Genomic DNA, 17,346 nt, shown 5'->3' with positions numbered 1-17,346 from the left:
ATGAATAGATGATGTGTGGCACGTTGTATTCGTGGCATTTCTGCAATACCTGACGTACGGCGAACACCTGGTCCGTGGTGGAGCGTTTGTCCATAAAACCCGCCTGGTACTGCCCCACGAACTCCCTTGCAATTGGTGCTAGTCGACGGCATAACATTTAGGAGAATACCTTGTAGGCGGCGTTCAGTAATGTGATTGCGCGGTAGTTGCTACAATCCAGCTTATCGCCCTTTTTGTAGATAGGACACACGACACCTTCCATCCACTCCTGCGGCAAAATTTCCTCCTCTCAAATCTTGGTAATGACCCAGTGCAGCGCTCTAGCCAGTGCCTCACCACCGTGTTTAAATAGCTCTCCTGGTAGCTGGTCAACCCCAGGGGCTTTGTTGTGCTTCCGCCGGCAAATCTCTTCCTGGATTTCCTAGAGTTTCGGAGCCGGTAAAATTATGTATGTCCTGCGCGCGTTTTCCAAGATCCACCACCATACCGCCATCTTCGTCTGCCACATCGCCATTCAGGTGTTCTGCGTAGTGCTGCCGCCATCTTTGGATCACCTCACGCTAGTTCGTAAGAAGGTTCACGTTTATACACATATCAGGCTGTGGCACGTGGCCCTTACGTGAACGGTTTAACTTCTCATAGAACTTTCGTGTGTTATAATAGCGTTATAACAGCGCGGTACAGTTGCTCCGTCTCAATATCCGGAAAATCGAGTGATGAAAGCATACACACCAGTAAATCTCTCGTTAGCGGAACTAGAGTGAGTGTCTGCTCTGTTTCGGTAGAGGTTCCTACTGTCCCTGTACCCGTCGAGCAGTTCTGGTTGTACCTCTCAAGAATACATCCCAGTGTGCAATGCGAGTCCATCGAAAAACTGGTAAAAGAGTGTGCACTTGTCGTAAGACGAGTTTGTACAATCCCATTGAATTCCACCACTTAATTGTATCTTGACAGATACGTATTTCGACCTCAACAGTAAGGCCGTCTTCAGTGTCTCGTACTTGACTCGGCTCGTCTCGTCTTATGACATTCCACTAAAAAGCTCAAAATAATTTTCTTAACAAAAGAGTGTGTCCAATGTGAAGATCCTGTTAAGGTTATTCCGCTAGTCAAGAAAGGTGCCGATGTCAGCAGAATGAGCTTCATGTCATTCAAGGTCGGAATGGCAGTAAGATTGAAGGAAGTTGCACTTAGTCCAGACACTTGGCCGACAGGAATACTTTTCCGAGAGTTTGAGGACCTCTCAAAAAACCTATGGATGCCCCGCGTGAACACGCCTTCTGTCGTCATCTCTCCAGTCCCGGACGCCTCCCAGTTCTTGACTCCCACTTCCGGACAGGACCCGGCATGTTGATCGCAAGCCACTGCAAAACTGCACAACATCCTTTCGTACGATGGCAAATCACTCATCCTAAAGACTACGCAACACCCAGACGCGCCGTAGAAAGCTTGTTGGAAGCCCCTGATTGCCCCAATCCAGTCCCGCTCTCTGCTGCCTCCGATCATCATAGCCGTCTTGGTCCTGAGATTGGTGGTGAGAAAGACACGGAATGTTTTTGGTGAAGGACAATAGCGGTGTAAAAGATACAAGTCAATAAATTAATGAACGTAATGCGCATCTTGTGGTAGATGCCCACGCAACTCAGCGTTAAAAAGACGCAGGTGTGCATCGAGAAAAAGCCGTAACGCAGCGTCGCCGCGCCGACGCATACCTGCGTTATTCGAACGCTGCGTGCACGTTGGGTTAAGAAGACGCTACGTGGGCATCGGGTCTTAGATCCTTTTTCCATAAAAAATAATCGATACAGTTTTAATTTTCACAACAAGTTTTAAAATGTAATAATGGAAAAAAAATTAAAAAATCCGCCGCGCCACGCCACCGATGGTTTTTGGCATCGTACCACCGACACTTTTGCGTCAGCCCACTGCTGCTACAATTTTGAAAAAAAATCTCTCTTTCCAGAAGGGGGATGGATTTTGAACCACCACAGAAACATATTTCCCCTTCCAAAACCTCCACATGCCAGATTTGGTTCAATTTGCTTGATTAATTATTCTCAAGTTATGCATGAATTGGTGTTTCATTTGTATGGGAGCCACCTTTCCAAAGGAGGGAGGGGTCTCCAACCATCTTAAGAACCTTCCGCGGCCCCAGAAACCTCTGCATACAAATTTTCACGCCGATCGGTTCAGTAGTATTGGAGGCTATAAGGTTCAGGCAGACAGAAATTCATTTTTATGTATATAGACTAGCAGACCCGACGAACTTCGTTTCGCCTAAAATGGATTTATCCTTTGATTTGTTCTCGAGTTTTGCAGAAACTTCTGATTCATTTGTATGGGAGCCCCCCCCCCTCCCAGAAGAGGGAGGGGTCCCTTCCAAAACCTCCACATGCCAGATTTGGTTCCATTTGCTTGATTGATTCTCGAGATATGAAGAAATTAGTGTTTGATTTGTTTGGGAGCTCCCCCTGTCTAAAGCGGGAGGGGTATCGAACCGTCTTAAGAACCTTCCGATCGGTTCAGTAGTTTCCGAGTCTATAAGGTTCAGATAGACAGGAATTCATTCATCTTCGGGAAGTCATTTTGATTTCTTCGTACGTACAGCTAAACATTGCTTGAAATATTTATCATGCCAAAGATTCAGAAATTTTAAGGAATTTCCACAAAAAATTACTAAATTTATCAGCATTTCTTTCAAATTTTCATTTATTTTTTAAGGAATCCCTATTGGAAATGCTTCAAAAGTGCAACCGCAAATTCTGATAATAATGATCCTAAATATTCTAAATGCACAAAATTCTGGCAGTGCATATGAAAAAGGTTATGACATTGAAAAGCTTGCATTTAAAAAATCAACATGAAATTCTAAATAATAATAATAATGCTTTCTAAAATCATAAAGAAATCAAAATGAAATAAAATAAGAATTCTCCATAAAGAAATCAAAATGTTCTACGAAAAAATACAAAATCTCTATGAACAAATCAATATTAGCAATAAACAATTACAAAATTTTCCACAAAATAAATGTTTGGTTTAAAAGTGTTAATTTATTCATACTTTGTGGATAATTTTTAATTGTTTATGGAAATTTAGCATTATTTGTAGAAACTTTATATTCATTTATTCCTCATACCAAAATTTTCTAATTTTTTGGCTGAGTTTTATTTTAGTCGATATCGATTCTTAGAACATTGACTCATGGAAGGTCTATTGTAGCTTGTGAAAATAATAAATGAAATCGCATCGCCTCAATGGACCTGCTTGCATGCTTAGTGATACACGGATACATCGTCCAGGAATTGATTGATATGTTCTGAACTCCAGGACGTTTTGGAGACCCTGAAATAGTTTACGTTTATTCAAAACTCGATAATTTCATGTCTTATGATCACATAGATATTTTTGTACATATTCTCAGCGCAGGAAATTTTATTTCTTGACACATTTCCTCTGAAACATTTGAGGGCTTCAGAACAGTTTGACCTCGGACACATGAAAAAATACAATTTCAGCTCTTTCTATACTAGTTTAGGCAAGATCGAGTGAAAACCCCAAATATGTACGTTAAATCCATGTAAAAAAAGTCGTTATGAAAGGGTTAAAAACCAAAATATAACAAAAAATTCCAAAGTAGGTACCATAGTTGGAATCAAAAGGAACACAAAGATATAAAAAACTGAAGATTTAAAATGAAAAAAATGTATATCTAATTCAAGAGAGGAATATAAAGGACATTGTGTTATGGTTCTGATTAGAATCATAGAATCTTGGCATAATGAAGAGAGTTTTGACATTCTGAATAAAGCTTGTACACCCAACCGGCGGTTGTTAGATTTTCTAACAATTCTGTATAAGAATCTACCAAAACCTGTATAAGAATAGGGCAAAACTGGAATTTCTACAGGAATGCTACTGTTGTCAGAGTCCGACTCAGATGCTTCACTTAAGATACTATATTTTAAGAATTTCCAGTACTTCCAGAGCTACGGAAGGTCCAAATACTCTTAGGAATCTATAGGGATATTTTGGAAAATTTCTAAACAAAAACAAATTTTTCTAGAAATTCTTATAAAATATTCGCCAGGCGATTTTTTTTGTATACTGATGCATCGAGGGGTGTGCGAGTTCTAGATATCCTGATACACAGTACAACATGATTACATCATCAAAATGTTCATGAATTCGAATTAGTTTGATTGAATTGAATCAGTTGAAATTCCTGTTTTTCCCCATTTTCAGAATTCAGCGGGTTAACCATATGTTTTTAGTTATCAAACTTTTATTTTAATTTGTAGTACTTGAAAAAAATCACGTGGTCATAGGGAGGGGGGGAAGGTCTGCCAAATGACAACGATAAACCAAATCTTCAAAAATATAACCACGTGGTTTCTGCATGACACCAATGTACAATGTACATATTCACATAAGAGTTTTCAGAACATTGTAAATAAATGTCCATGTCTGGTGATTTTACCCGGAATGTTAATATGTTTTCCTCGGGCCACAAGTAGGGTATCTGTTCCATTATTAATAACATGCTCCTATATCAATAACATTCGCAAAACAGGCGATTTAGGCAAAATTTGTGTCGTGTATTGTTGTTTTCCGACGTGCTCACTGCTGAAAAAAATCACAAAAATGAGAAACAAAACAAATAGCGCACTAATTCTTTGTTTTTGAATGGTATTGATTTGGGTACATGGTATGAATTCAAGGAGCAGTTCCCCTATATCCAATAATTGCTCTCTGGAGGAGTCATTTTCCGAGCAGAACCAAACATAACTTGCAACCGACAAGATTTATTCTGTACAGAATAAATCTTGTCGGTTGCAAGTGAATAATGATTGGACATTGTCCAATCATTATTCACTAAACGCACATCTATACAGAATAAATCTTGTCGGTTGCAAGTTATGTTTGGTTCTGCTCGGAAAATGACGCCTCCAGAGAGCAATTATTGGATACCCTTGTAGACATAAGTCTCGACATCACGTGAATGAAGCTTCGCTCACCCAGAAATTTTTGGAACTACTCATGGAAAATAGCCACCGTCCAAGTTCGTTGTGTGTCCAATTTCTTTGTCAACTTTGAAGAGTACTCTGACAGACTAATAGGAAACGCGGTTCAATATGCAGGAATACAAACCGATTTAAACTCCAATCGAGTAACGGCTACGTTTGCTGAAGGGTGAGGAGTCGCGAGTCGGACGGAGAAAAACCGTATCGTGAGTTGATGGCTGAGTTCATTAGTGATGGTGGTAATACTGAAGTGCTGCTGGATGGTGAAAAATTTGAAGTTGAAGGAGAATTCGCGTATTTAGGTGCTCTAATGATGTGCGATAATGGAGTTTGCAGTGGCCATCGGGCAAGCAAGTACAGTGCGTGCTTCAGTCGTTGCGAAGTGTTTGATTATCTATCTGGTGTTTGGTGGCTCATGCTAATAACTGAGGAAATGCTGATATAAGTTAGTCTGTACCCTTTCCTATAGAAAGGACATATGAGGCCATCCAGCCAGCTCGAAGGTGTTTCTTCTCCCTACTCAATCATTTCAACCACTTGGTGAATCAGCCTATAGCTCCCAACTTTTAGAAGCTTGATCGGGATTCCAGCGGCCTCGCCGTTCTTGAGCCACCCTTTCTTTTCTCACTTTGTGGGTACACCACTGCTTGTGTCCATTCAATAATTCCTTAAAGGGCATCTTCCACTTAGCAGCCACCCTTGCTCGGTCGATCAACAGCGCTCTCTTATTTTGACGTGAAGCCGCCAGGAGCATGCGGCTCTTGGGCTGTTTTTTCTCATCTGTCCCTATTGGGCACATCAAACCATAAACTTTCCGTTGGATTCCTTGTGTGGTACCAAGTACCTCTGCGGTTGTTGTATGGACCGCCTCGTGGACTTTTTACCAAAATGCGTTGAAATTTTACTACAGTTGAGTGTCCTTCGATTCGTTCTTCGAGCTGCTCCAGCACGCCCAGGCCCGACAATCGCTATGTGTTCAATCGACCTGAACATATTTTAAGAATCAGACAATGTTATACGAACTAGTAACTTAATTTAAATGTTATAAATCGATAAAAAAAAACAAAAATAATGAAAAACACCATTAAATGCAAATTTTGCATATCGTTCGCTAGCGGAATCACATGTTTTTCCATTTGAATGAGAACGTGCGAATGTGCACATCAATGATTCAAGTCCTCGCTAAACACAATGTGTACTAAAAATGCAAAGATGAACCGGAGGCATCACCCTATAAAAATACTGTTTGTGTAGGTGTGGTGAAGTTGTTTACAAATTGGTATTTACCCTACCTGAGACATAACCTCATTTGGCAGTTTCAGAAGCAACAAAACTTAAAAATCATCTTGCTACTGCTTCGAGAGCGGTTGACTGTTTTAAGTTTTGTGTCAATTTGTGAATTATTATTTGAATATCATGGCCAAAGTAAAAGAAATGACTATGTACGACCTGGCCCAGCAGGATTATCAAGTGCTTGAGGAAATGATTTCCAAAGATCCCTCGCTCATTACCAAAAAGGATACGGTGAGTAGCATCTATCTATCCGTTGTCAATCTTGTAATCTGTAATCTATGATGGTACGCAGAACGAACGCTTCCTACTGCACTGGGCTGCATTGGGTGGGCGCGATTTGCTGGTGGAAGAGCTACTCAAAAGGACACCGGACCAATTGGAAGCAACGGACGATACCAATGCAACTCCGCTGGTCCTGGCCACACTCGGAGGTCATCTGAGCACCGTTCGAATGCTACTGGCCAAAGGATCGAACATCAATCACAAAAACTGGCAGGGACACTCGTCCTTGCAGTACGCCTGCTCCAAGGGACACACGGAGGTCGGTTGCTTTTGAATTTAAATTATAAAAATGTTAATTACCTTCAATGCGACGACTTTTCTAGATTGTGAAATTTCTAGTGGAGCATGGGGCGGACATCAACATAACGGACAATCGCAACGACACCTCGCTTCATCGGGTGGCTTCGCAGGGCCGAACGGAGATTCTGCAGTACCTGGTCGAGCACAAGGCTCAGGTGAACGTTCAGAATGCGGAGGGAAATACGCCGCTGCATTTGGCGTGCGAAGACGAGCAGAGTGCCTGCGCCATGCTGCTGGTGGAGCATGGCGCTTCCGGCACCGTTGAGAACAAGGAGAAGAAAACACCGCTGGATCTGGCGCGGCCGGGCTTGGGAAGGAACCTGAAGAACAAACTTGGCATTTCGAATGAATAAAATGAGTTTTTTGTATGTATGGATTGAATCAATTAGACTGTAACCATGATTATTAACTCTCCATTATGATTTGAGAACTATCTTCTACTTCTTAGCTAACGATCTATATAAAAATTAGTTTGCATTTTCTTTGAGGCAATATAACTCACGAACGGGCTGACCGATTTGCAAGATTTTCTTACCAATCGATGAGACTTTCCGTCTGACAATTTTTTGTTGGCGCTTAGAGCGATTTGGCAGAACCCCAGCCATATAAAGAAAGGCAGATATTTCCCCTGGGATAACTCGAGAACCACGAAAATGCGAAAAAGTTGATCAGTTGTAATAAAAATTTAGAAGGATCGTATGTAAACCAATCTAGTGTGCTGCGATGCTGTAAAAAAAAAGTACAGTTGAAAAGCAAATGTTCCGAATCTGAGCAACGCAGTGTACATAATAAAAGGAGTTTGCATTTCCTTTGAAGCCATATAACTTTTGAACAAATGGACTGACTTGCAAGTTTTTTCCACTAATCGGTTCGTCTTGAGATCAGCTGTATTTATATATTTGTCCGGAAAAGTTGAAAAATCATTAAAATAAAGTGATAGGGTAAGTTGTAATGAAACCCAATGCGATTGCACAAAAATTGATCTAGAGTGCGGCGTGGCAAAAGCTTGACTAATAAATTGACATTTTGAATTGAACACGCCACGAATTGAGTCATTCGATTGACAGGCGGTCAAAAAATGGGAAAATGTAGTACAGTCGGCTCTCCACATCTCGATATTGAAGGGACCATCGGAGATAGGGAGAGATCGAGGATTGGAAGGAAAATTTAGATGTGTACTAGATCCAAAAAAGCTCGTTGCTATGAAAAATGACAACAAAATAAATGTCGTTTTCCTGTTGTTGATGTGTTTGTTATTGTCCAAAGATGGTCTATAGACTATGGTAGCCTAAAAATTTGAACATATCGACATAAGGAGAGTGAATCCTGAACAAAATATTTTTTATTTATATTTATTTTTATTTGTTTTTAAACTGTGGAAAATACATTTTGTGTTTAGTTTTCTTGACTGAGATTTGGAAAACCCTTGCAACAGTATATAGTTCTATGCACAATTTGTTCAATTACATTCTACTTAATAATTTAGCTATGAAAGGAAAATGTTCTTATGAAAAAAAAACCTTCGAATTTGATTTAGTTTAAGAAAAACAAAAAAGGGAAATGGAGTATTCTACTTATAAACTAATATCACAGCGAGCTAAACTGCCAGTTCTTGCAGTAGCGGGTTCGTTGACGATGAGCAGCTTAGGTTGAATTTAGGCAGCAGTCTCGTAAACCAATCGTTCAGTTGCTCGACTCCAGCAATCCTGTGGACGTCCACCGTTGGATGGGATGGTTCAAGATCCAGTATCATCTTAAGCAGTCGGTTTTGCTTTACCTGTATTTTATTCCTGTGGCTTTGGGCGCAGTTATACCAGGCTGGAAATCCGTAGGTAATCGTTGGTCGGAATACGGTTTTGTACAACAAAAGTTTAATATTTTTGTCTAAGCGCGATCTTCTTTTCACGAGTGGATAGAGTGCTCTAGTGAGCTTGTTAAATTTCTTGATGCAGTTGTTGGTATGCAGTCCAAAAGTTAACTTTTTGTCCAGTGTTAGTCCTAGATATACTGAACTTTCTGACCATGGAATGTCGATGTCTCCACATGTTATTTCATTCTGCGGCATATACCGAGGACTTCGCCGACGAGTAAAGAAAATTGCCTGACATTTAGCTGGATTTGTCTTGATTTTCCATTTACGCTGATATTCAAGAATAGCATTTTGAGCTCTCTGAAGTTTTTCGATGATCTCTTGTGGTTCCCGATGGGAAGCGAGGAATCCAGTATCATCGGCGAAGAAATAGTACTGGACCCCGTCAACCTTGACAATGTCCGCCGAAAAGATGTTATACAATGTGGGCTCAGTACAGAACCCTGGGGTACTTGAACGGTACACGTTTGTGTTCGGATATGAACATCCTTTACAGACACATCAAAAGTTCTGTCCTTCAGGAAGCTCCGTATAATTTTTATGATTCGAACTGGGAAGTTTGCCTGGAGCATTTTATACAGAACCGCGTCATGCCACACCGAATCATAGGCTTTCTCCACGTCTAACAAAATAAGCCCAGTAGAGTATCCTTCCTCAAATCTTTGCCTCACTTCTTTTACCAGTCTTGCAGTTTGGTGATTAGTGGAGTGACCTTTTTGAAACCCAAATTGCTCATACGGTATGATGCGATTGGTATCCAGGTGACTTTCAATGCGAGTTAAAATGATACGCTCAAACAGTTTACTTATCGATGAGAGTAAACTGATTGGTCTGTAATTGGACGGTAAGGTGGCATCTTTGTTTGGCTTTGGAATTGCAACTATTACTGCATGTTTCCATTCTTGTGGAAAGTAACAGAGTTTGATACAAGCAGAAAATAGTTTGGAAATAAATACTCTTGCTTTCCGCGGAAGTTTCTTGAGCAGACAATTTCTAATTTTATCAATTCCGGGAGCTTTTCTCGGCTTCAGTTTTCGAATTATTTTATCGACTTCTTTTGGTTGTACCAGCCAAGAGTTGTCGGTTGGTACAGCTGATTGGTCAATCTGTACGATTGAGTCTTGCACGATAGCTGCAGTGATAGGATCATCAGCGAGCTGGTTGTCATGTGACTTTTCAAAATTTGAAGCTAGTAAGTTTGCTTTTTCAGCAGGGGAAGCAATCAAGAACTCACCGCTGCGAAGAGGAGGGCTGTACTTACAGTGGTTTTTTAAAGCTTTCGTTATACGCCAGATCTTGTTGTCTCCTCGTTCTAAGGACAGTAATGTACTTTGGAATTTGCTGAAACGTGTCCGGGTACAGTCGTAGCGAATTCGCTCGTTCAAAGAAGAAACAATCTCCTTCAGTATGGGATCCCTCGTTCTCATCCATTGACGTCGGCGACAATTGCGGAGTCGAATTAGTTGCTGAGTTTCATCTGATATGCGGGCAACTTCATATGGCTGATAGACGGCTACTGGAACGGCAGCTGCTTCGGCTTCAGTGATGGCGTTCTTAAGGTGAGTGAGGGCCGCATCTACTTCATTTTCGGTGTTTATATTGCATATCCGCGGATCTGTCAGGTTTATTTTTGCATTCATCACTCTTTGGAAGGTAATCCAATTAGCTCGGCTGTAGCAGCAAAAAGTGTTAATTTGCTCTTCAGTAAATTCAGTAAGTGTGACCTCAAATGAAACTGGCAGGTGATCCGAGGAAAGCTCATTGAGAGTCACTGGCTTGGTCATGTTGAGTATGTTATTTGATAACACTAGATCAAGGGTAGACGGACGCCCTCTACCATGAGAGAGGAATGTAGGAGTGTCCGGATAGTGCACGGTAAAACCACAGTGAGTAGCTTCTTGCAAAAGGAGATTTCCGGCTCTATTGTTTGTGGCGCAGTTCCACTGATTATGTCTGGCATTAAAATCACCAACAATGAGGAAGGGGTCAGTATGGTTCGAGAGGGCTCGGATGTCTTGGCGGAAAGATGACCAGTCAGAACCTCGTCTGCTACCCGGGAAGTAAGCAGCAATGATGTTTAATTTGTGCTCGCCAAAGGGAATGGAAATACCAACCGTTTCGATTACTTTACTTTTTGTTCGCAGTTCCTGGAATCCAATTTCCCTTCGTATTGCTATTAGAACGCCGCCGCCTCTGTCGGCGTCGTTATTTGTGCCACGATCAAATCGGATGCAACAATAGTTTGGGTGTAGGAATGAAATGTTGGGACGTAGCCAGGTTTCTGTAACTACCGCTACATCTATATTGTGGCTTTGTAAAAAGTCAAAAAATTCTAGTTGCTTGTTTTGGATGGATCTACCATTCCAGTTGACCACACGTAGAGGGGACGAGTTAGGCATTATACACAAATTTGATTGCCAGCTCGTGGAGAGCTAGAAATTGCTGTTGTTTGCTGTTGCAACTTTGCAGACGCTGGAACATTTCTTCCGCCAAGCATAGAAATTCAGAAATGGTGAACAGCTGGGAAGTTGACTGTCCACCTGTTCTGTGTCAGGTCAGGACCTTCCAGAACTTGTGCGTAGGTGGCACGTCCGGTGTTTACTCGGTTTCTGCAGAGGGTAGTATTCGATGTGACACCGGTAGATACACGTATCGGACCAGAGCACTTGTTCAAATTTTTAGCCAATCGTTGACGTTGGAAATTCAGCTAATCTTTGCGGCTTGGGCATCAATGGAAACTAGCTGTGTGGTTGCCACTACAGTTTGCTCAGCGGACACGATCCCGGTCGTTACCTTCCTTCAAATTTGCCTTGTTCGGGAGACTGCAATTTTTTGTGAAGTGTTTTTCTCCACATTTCACACACAGTGGGGCGACGTTACAATTTCTCAGCCCAAGCCCAAATTTTTGGCAGCGATGACACTGAACCTCGTCGCCTGTAAAACGTCGCCTAACAAAATATCTGCATTTCACTATAACGTTGAAAAGGGCCTTGACACGTTGAAGCTTAGGTAACTTTACGGTGTTTTTTCGAAGTAAAGTAGATACAGAACACTATCTTCGGGGCCGTGCTTCTTCTGTGAGAAGATCTTCAATTCCAGCGGTTGAATGTCAAACGAATTAAGCTCTGCTTTCAGCTCTGACAAATCATAAAGCGACAGACCAGATAGAATAATTCTAACTGGTTGTTTATTTGATGGAGTGTACGAAAAAAATTCCGTGTTAGAATCTTTCAAAGTTTTTATGACATCATCGAAACTGTTTTCTGCATTCACCGTAAGCTGGGTGCCAGACTTTACCGCTTTCATGTGGTAGCTGCTTTGTGGAATATTCGCCAAGTTGAATAATTCCCGAATGTGTTTGGTACCTTTGTTGATAATAGAAATCGGAGGTAGTCTGTTTCCCTTTGCTCTGTTAGACACTGTTTTCTGCTGCGTGTGTGCGTTGTTCGGTCCGGCGCTGTCCTCGTCCATGCAGGCTAGGGATTCATACACATTGTGCGTCTCGACCATCGGTTGTGTCAGCTGGCTAGAGCTGCTAGCGGAAGGTGGCAGGTTACCATTCGAGTACTTTCGTCGTTTTGCTTGGTCACGGTCTGCGTCGTTCATCGTTGAGGTTAGGGATGGCTGCGACGAATTAGATTTATCATAGGCCCGACGGATAACTATGTTGGATCCACCGTCGGATACATTATTTGATCGCGCGCGATTATCTTTGTCCACTTTTATGGCTAAGATAGTTAAATTATCGATAAGTAAGTTTTCGAAGAAAAATTTGGTAAGCTTCCTAAGAAAACGTCTACTCTAGCTGAAATGACAGCTCGAACTGTTGAACAAAATATGATCAGAACACATCGAGATGAAGAGATATTGAGATAGGGAGGTTATCAAGAAGTAGAAAGCTCATATGAGTAGATTGAAAGGACTGAGGAAGCCTTCGACATAGGGAGGATTTTTGCTCCAATTTATTATTGAGGTTGAACTTATGTTTTTTATAAATATCACTCCAAAAACTGGTTTTCGGGCCAATTTTCGAACCGATAGTCAATCGAATGAAATCGTATCGATTGAAAGACAGGAGCTACTCAATTGAGATCTACGTAGGCTATGCTCAAATTCGGTTCAAAGAGCTCAGAGATTTCACGACACTCATTTGGATACAGCATCTCAACAATTTGGCAAGACGAAAGAAAAACGCATTCGCGGCACTTACCTTTATGCTAGCCTTAATGTACCAAGCGCCTCCATGCATACAATTTGAAACACTGATCATGGAATTTCTGAAGAACCAATATACAAAACGGCTTCTATACGGATTACGGATTATATCTTTTGGCTTTTATTTCATCATTCACAATCGAAAACACGTTTGATAATTTAATGATCGTTAAAGGGATTTTTAATTTCGAACATCGGAAACAGGTTGACAAGGCTTAAAAGCTATTCATTAATTCGCATAAATCACAGAAAAGTTTGAAACACCTAGAAAACGATTAAAATCCTAGACCGGTGTCCAGTGTTCGGCCGTCCAGATCAGGGCATGCATGTTGTTGGATCGATCCTTCAGCAACGTTTCCTTCAAACGCTTATCTGGGGCACCGGCCGAAGGCGTCGTGACATGACCGGTGGTCACGTCCGTGTACCGATCGATGAGAGATCGATAGCCGCGCCCCAATGTGACCAACATCGGACTGGGGCCGCCGTACAGCGGAACGATGCAGCGAACATCCTCCTCGAATGGACGGAATATCGTGATCGGCCGGAGAGTTTGCTTTTCTATAATGATGATACAACCCCACGTGGTTCCGACGTAAAGTTCTCCGTTCAGGGCAGCTATTGTGGATATTTGGCATTTTCCCGGACTGAGATGTTCGTCAATGGCGATACTTTTTAGGCTTTCCGAGCACGGAACTAATTTCGAACAGTCCAAGCGGTTCTCGATTTGCTTGCCAGTGGATCGCCATTGGTACAGAATACAACCCGGTGCGACGTATGAGTAGACCCAATCGTCCGAGGCGCACAACAGTGACACTGTGAGTCCCCGAGTGGGAAGGGGTGTTTGGAAGTGAGTTAAATGATGTTGTCCCGAAACGTGGCTATTCTTCAACGAAAAGACATTCATCGCTCCGTCAGTTTCGCCGCACCAAAGTTCGCATTCAGTTTCATCCTTCCAGAGAGGACAAACACTATACAGACGTTCGCCGGATCCGAGTTCAGACAGAACAAAACTACCCTCTGCCGATACGGAAGTGCTTGGAGTTAACGTGGAGTCCAACAAAAACAATCGACCATTCTCCAAACCTGCAGCCACCCGACTGAACTTTTTCAGGTAGACTAACGCCACTACTGGACACGGTTGCGCTGGTTCCAGCGCGTACGAAAACTGATGAACACAGTCACATGCGTTGAATGCATAGATATTTCCCTCTGCGTCGCCAATCCAAACTGCCTTCTCCACAACACAAGCCGTCGTCATCTTTATCTGCTTCATCTGATGTGGAGTCGTTGGCTGCGAATGATATCCACTCCCATTGGCCGACTTCACCGGAGTTCCAATCTGGGGGCATAATATTCGATGATACTGTTGCCATCCCTTGATCGACCCATGCAGAATGTCGATCCGTGAGTTGGAACAAGGCAACCACAACTCGTGACCCGATATAACTGTCTCGTCATCCACGCTGGCAATCGGACAAGCAATCCCATCCATCGTATTCCCCGGATGGCTCAGCGAAATTATATCGATCAAATGCGTAAACTCCGGTGCGCTTGCAATCGACACAATCTGGCTGGCAGATGGTCGAACCTTCGGTTGCTGATCCCAGCAGAGCACCATCAAATCCAAACAGTACGATGGAAAATGCGTTTCCCGCTGGGTGAGCACCGGCCGGCCACCCTCCAAAATGCACTCCTTCACCGCTTCGTGACCCTCGAACGGTTGCCGCAGCGCGATCAGCTCGTACAGGAACATTCCAAACGAGAAACAGTCCACCTTCTCGGTGTACTCCTCTTCGCCGTTGTGTCGCATGATTTCCGGCGCCATAAAGCCTTCGGTGCCCCCGAAGCCCTTGGAACCGGACGGCAGCGTAATGCGGCTGATGCCGTAGTCCGCCACCTTGATATGCACGGCGTTCGACGGGTGGTCGTCACTGGAACGGAAAGAAGTTGTGATTCGTGCTTAATACGTGCCGTGGACTATTGAGTAAGAAAATCATTTCGACATTTGAGAACAAATTGCATTAAGATGTTCAGTATGATGATGGATCATTAAGCAGAATAGTTATTAGGCCAAATGGTCAATAGAAATGAGAAGTAAGAAGTGAGTCGAGTGTAATAAGTAAGAAGTGAAAAGAGAGTAGCGAGAAGTAAGGTAGTGAGAAGTGAATAAGAGAAGTAAGAAGTAAGAGTAAGAAGCGAAAATTATGTTGTAAAAAGTAAGAAATGAGAAGCTAAAAGTAAAAACTGAGAAGTGAAAAATGAGTTGTGAGAAGTGACAAGTAAAAAGTGAGAGATGTAATATCGGGGAGGAAATGAGAAGAAAGAAGTGAGAAGATAGAAGCAAGAAGGAAAAAGAAAAAAAGTTGGAGGAAGAAGCGAGAAGGAAGAAGGAGCCAGAAAAAGGAATAAGAATGAGAAAAAAGACAAAAAGAAAGGAGAAAAAAGAATGAAGATGGAAGAAGGAAGCAGGAAGACAGAAAAAGGAAGAATGATGACGGGGAAGAAAACAGTAAAAATAAAGAAAGAAGAATAAGGAAACAAGAAAAAGAAAGAATAAAGAAGGAGAAAGGAAAGGAAGAAAGAAGCGAGAGTGGAGATGCAAGAAAGCAAAAGAAAGAAAAAAGGGAGAAAAGGAAGTTGGAAAAAGAAAGCGAAATGTGAGATAATGTGAGTAAAAATTAAAGATAAAAAAGGAAGTAGGAAAAAGAAGTAAGAAATAAGAAGGAAGAAATGGTAAGTGACAAATGAGAAGTGAGAATAAGGAGATGGAAATCAGAAATCAGTAATGAGGAGAAGCATGTGAGAAGTTAGAAGACAAAGCATGAAAGAAAAACAGAAAGGAGGAAGCAACAAGGAGGAATAATAAAAATGCAGAAAGGAAGAAAGAAAGGGGAACGAATCAAGGGAAACGGAAAATGGCGGAAAGAAAAAGAAGTAAACAAGAAGGAAGGAAGAAGAAAGAAGGTAGATAGAAGAAACAAAAAAGAGTAAGATAAAAAGAAGGAAGAAGGATAAAGGAAGAAGAGAGAAAAAAGAAGAAAAAACGAAGAAAGTAAGAAAACGAAAAACCGAAAGAAAGAAAGAAGAAGTGAGAAGATAAAAGAAGAAGAAAAGAAGAAGAAGAAAAAATAAAAAATGAAAAAGGAAGATAGAAAAAATAATGTAGGAAGAAGGTCGAAAAAAGAAGAAAGAAATAAGATAGAAGAAAGAAGACAAACGGAAGAAAGAAGGAGGGAGACGGAAAATTGATGATAAAAGAAGGAAAAGTAAGAAGGAAGAAATAAGAAGCAAGGAGTAAGAGAAAAATTAGAAATGATTAGTGACAAGTGAGTAATGAGAAAAGTCACTCTTTTTCACTTTTTGTATGAATCATTTAAAAAATTTGTATGAATTGTCACACTTCGGGCAACCCCTTTCCCCCTTTAAGCGTTTCGTAATTTATGTATGCTCCCTTTACCGGAGCGGGAATCGAACCTGGATTAGATGATTGACTTCGTTAACCACACGACTGCGAAGCCCACAAAAGATAAAGTAAGAAGGAAAAAATAAGAAATAAAAAGTGAGTAGTGAGAAGTGAGAGATGGAAAATGAGAAGAAAGATGTGAGAAGTGAAAAGGCAGAAACATTAAGGAAAAAGTAGAAGTAAGAAATAGAAGGAGGAAGATGGAAGAAGAAATAAGGAGAAAGGAGGACGGAGAAAAGATTACGGAAAAAGAAGAAGCAAACATAAAGAACTAAAAAAGGGCAAAGAAAGGAAAGAGATGAAGAATAGACGAATAAAGGAGAAAAAATGAAGCAAAAAAAAAGAAATATAAAAAGTGAGAAGGAAGAAAAAACGAAGAAGGAATAAAATAAAAATAAGAAGGATAAGGAATGGAGCATAGAAATGGACGTAGGAGAATGAAAGAGGGAAGAAGGAAAAAAAAAGGAATAAGGAAAAGGGAAGAATAAAGAAGAGAAGAGAAAGGAAGAATGGAAGAAAAAAGGAACGATGGAAGAAGGAAAAGTAAGAAGGAAGAAATAAGACTCAAGGAGTGAGTGAAAAATTAGGAATGATTAGTGACAAGTGAGAAAAATCAAAGAAGAAGTGAGAGTTGAGAAGTTGAACACAAAAAGAAGAAGTAAGAAAGAAGGATGAAGATTGAAGAAAGAAGAAAGGATAATTAGGAAGGAAGAAAAACGGAGATTAAAGAAGGAAAAAGAAAGAAGAAAAAATGAAGAGTGAAGAAGAGAGAAGAAAATGACGGCAGAAAGGATAAGAAAGAAGTAGGAAAGAAGAAAGAATAAGAGAGCAATAGGAAGCAAGAAAGAAAAAGGAAAAGGCCAAAGATAAAAAGAAAGAAGGAGGCAAATAGAGAGAAG

At 41.3% G+C, this 17,346-nt stretch overlaps 3 protein-coding genes across 8 annotated transcripts in view; 1 reads left to right on the top strand and 2 right to left on the bottom strand.

Annotated features, from left to right (window-relative positions):
- Positions 1 to 6,331: 6,331 nt before the first annotated feature.
- LOC134210920 (26S proteasome non-ATPase regulatory subunit 10-like) lies at positions 6,332 to 7,302 on the top strand. The gene is made up of 3 exons (XM_062687361.1): positions 6,332 to 6,548; positions 6,610 to 6,858; positions 6,923 to 7,302. Exons 1-3 carry the CDS (start codon positions 6,441 to 6,443, stop codon positions 7,250 to 7,252), a joined length of 687 nt encoding a protein of 228 aa, XP_062543345.1. The 5' UTR covers positions 6,332 to 6,440; the 3' UTR covers positions 7,253 to 7,302.
- Positions 7,303 to 7,431: 129 nt separating this feature from the next.
- LOC134210930 (uncharacterized) lies at positions 7,432 to 12,568 on the bottom strand. Its single transcript, XM_062687373.1, has 2 exons — positions 12,067 to 12,568; positions 7,432 to 8,717 (listed from the first exon to the last, which is right to left on the bottom strand). The coding sequence occupies exons 1-2, from the start codon at positions 12,373 to 12,375 to the stop codon at positions 8,673 to 8,675; spliced, it is 354 nt and encodes a 117-aa protein (XP_062543357.1). The 5' UTR covers positions 12,376 to 12,568; the 3' UTR covers positions 7,432 to 8,672.
- Positions 12,569 to 13,142: 574 nt separating this feature from the next.
- Positions 13,143 to 17,346, bottom strand: part of LOC134205767 (leucine-rich repeat serine/threonine-protein kinase 1) — a 66,355-nt gene continuing 62,151 nt past the window's right edge. For all 6 annotated transcript variants that reach the window (XM_062681342.1, XM_062681344.1, XM_062681340.1 and 3 more), the window contains one exon: positions 13,143 to 14,915. In XM_062681342.1, coding sequence (XP_062537326.1) covers positions 13,268 to 14,915 — 1,648 coding nt within the window. In that variant the 3' untranslated portion in view covers positions 13,143 to 13,267. The remainder of the gene's footprint in view (positions 14,916 to 17,346) is intronic.

The sequence above is a fragment of the Armigeres subalbatus genome, chromosome 1 (assembly GCF_024139115.2).
Source record: "Armigeres subalbatus isolate Guangzhou_Male chromosome 1, GZ_Asu_2, whole genome shotgun sequence".
NCBI classification, from domain to species: Eukaryota; Metazoa; Arthropoda; class Insecta; order Diptera; family Culicidae; genus Armigeres; species Armigeres subalbatus.
Note: the sequence above shows the minus strand (reverse complement) of the source record. Positions and strands in the feature narration are given on the sequence as shown.

Coding starts and splice junctions, on each gene's coding strand:
- LOC134210920 (XM_062687361.1), top strand. CDS start 6,441: ATGGCCAAAGTAAAAGAAATGACTATGTACGACCTGGCCCAGCAGGAT. Junction 6,549..6,609: donor TCATTACCAAAAAGGATACG/GTGAGTAGCATC, acceptor GATGGTACGCAG/AACGAACGCTTCCTACTGCA. Junction 6,859..6,922: donor GCTCCAAGGGACACACGGAG/GTCGGTTGCTTT, acceptor CGACTTTTCTAG/ATTGTGAAATTTCTAGTGGA.
- LOC134210930 (XM_062687373.1), bottom strand. CDS start 12,375: ATGAACGACGCAGACCGTGACCAAGCAAAACGACGAAAGTACTCGAAT. Junction 8,718..12,066: donor GCAGCTACCACATGAAAGCG/GTAAAGTCTGGC, acceptor ACGGATTTCCAG/CCTGGTATAACTGCGCCCAA.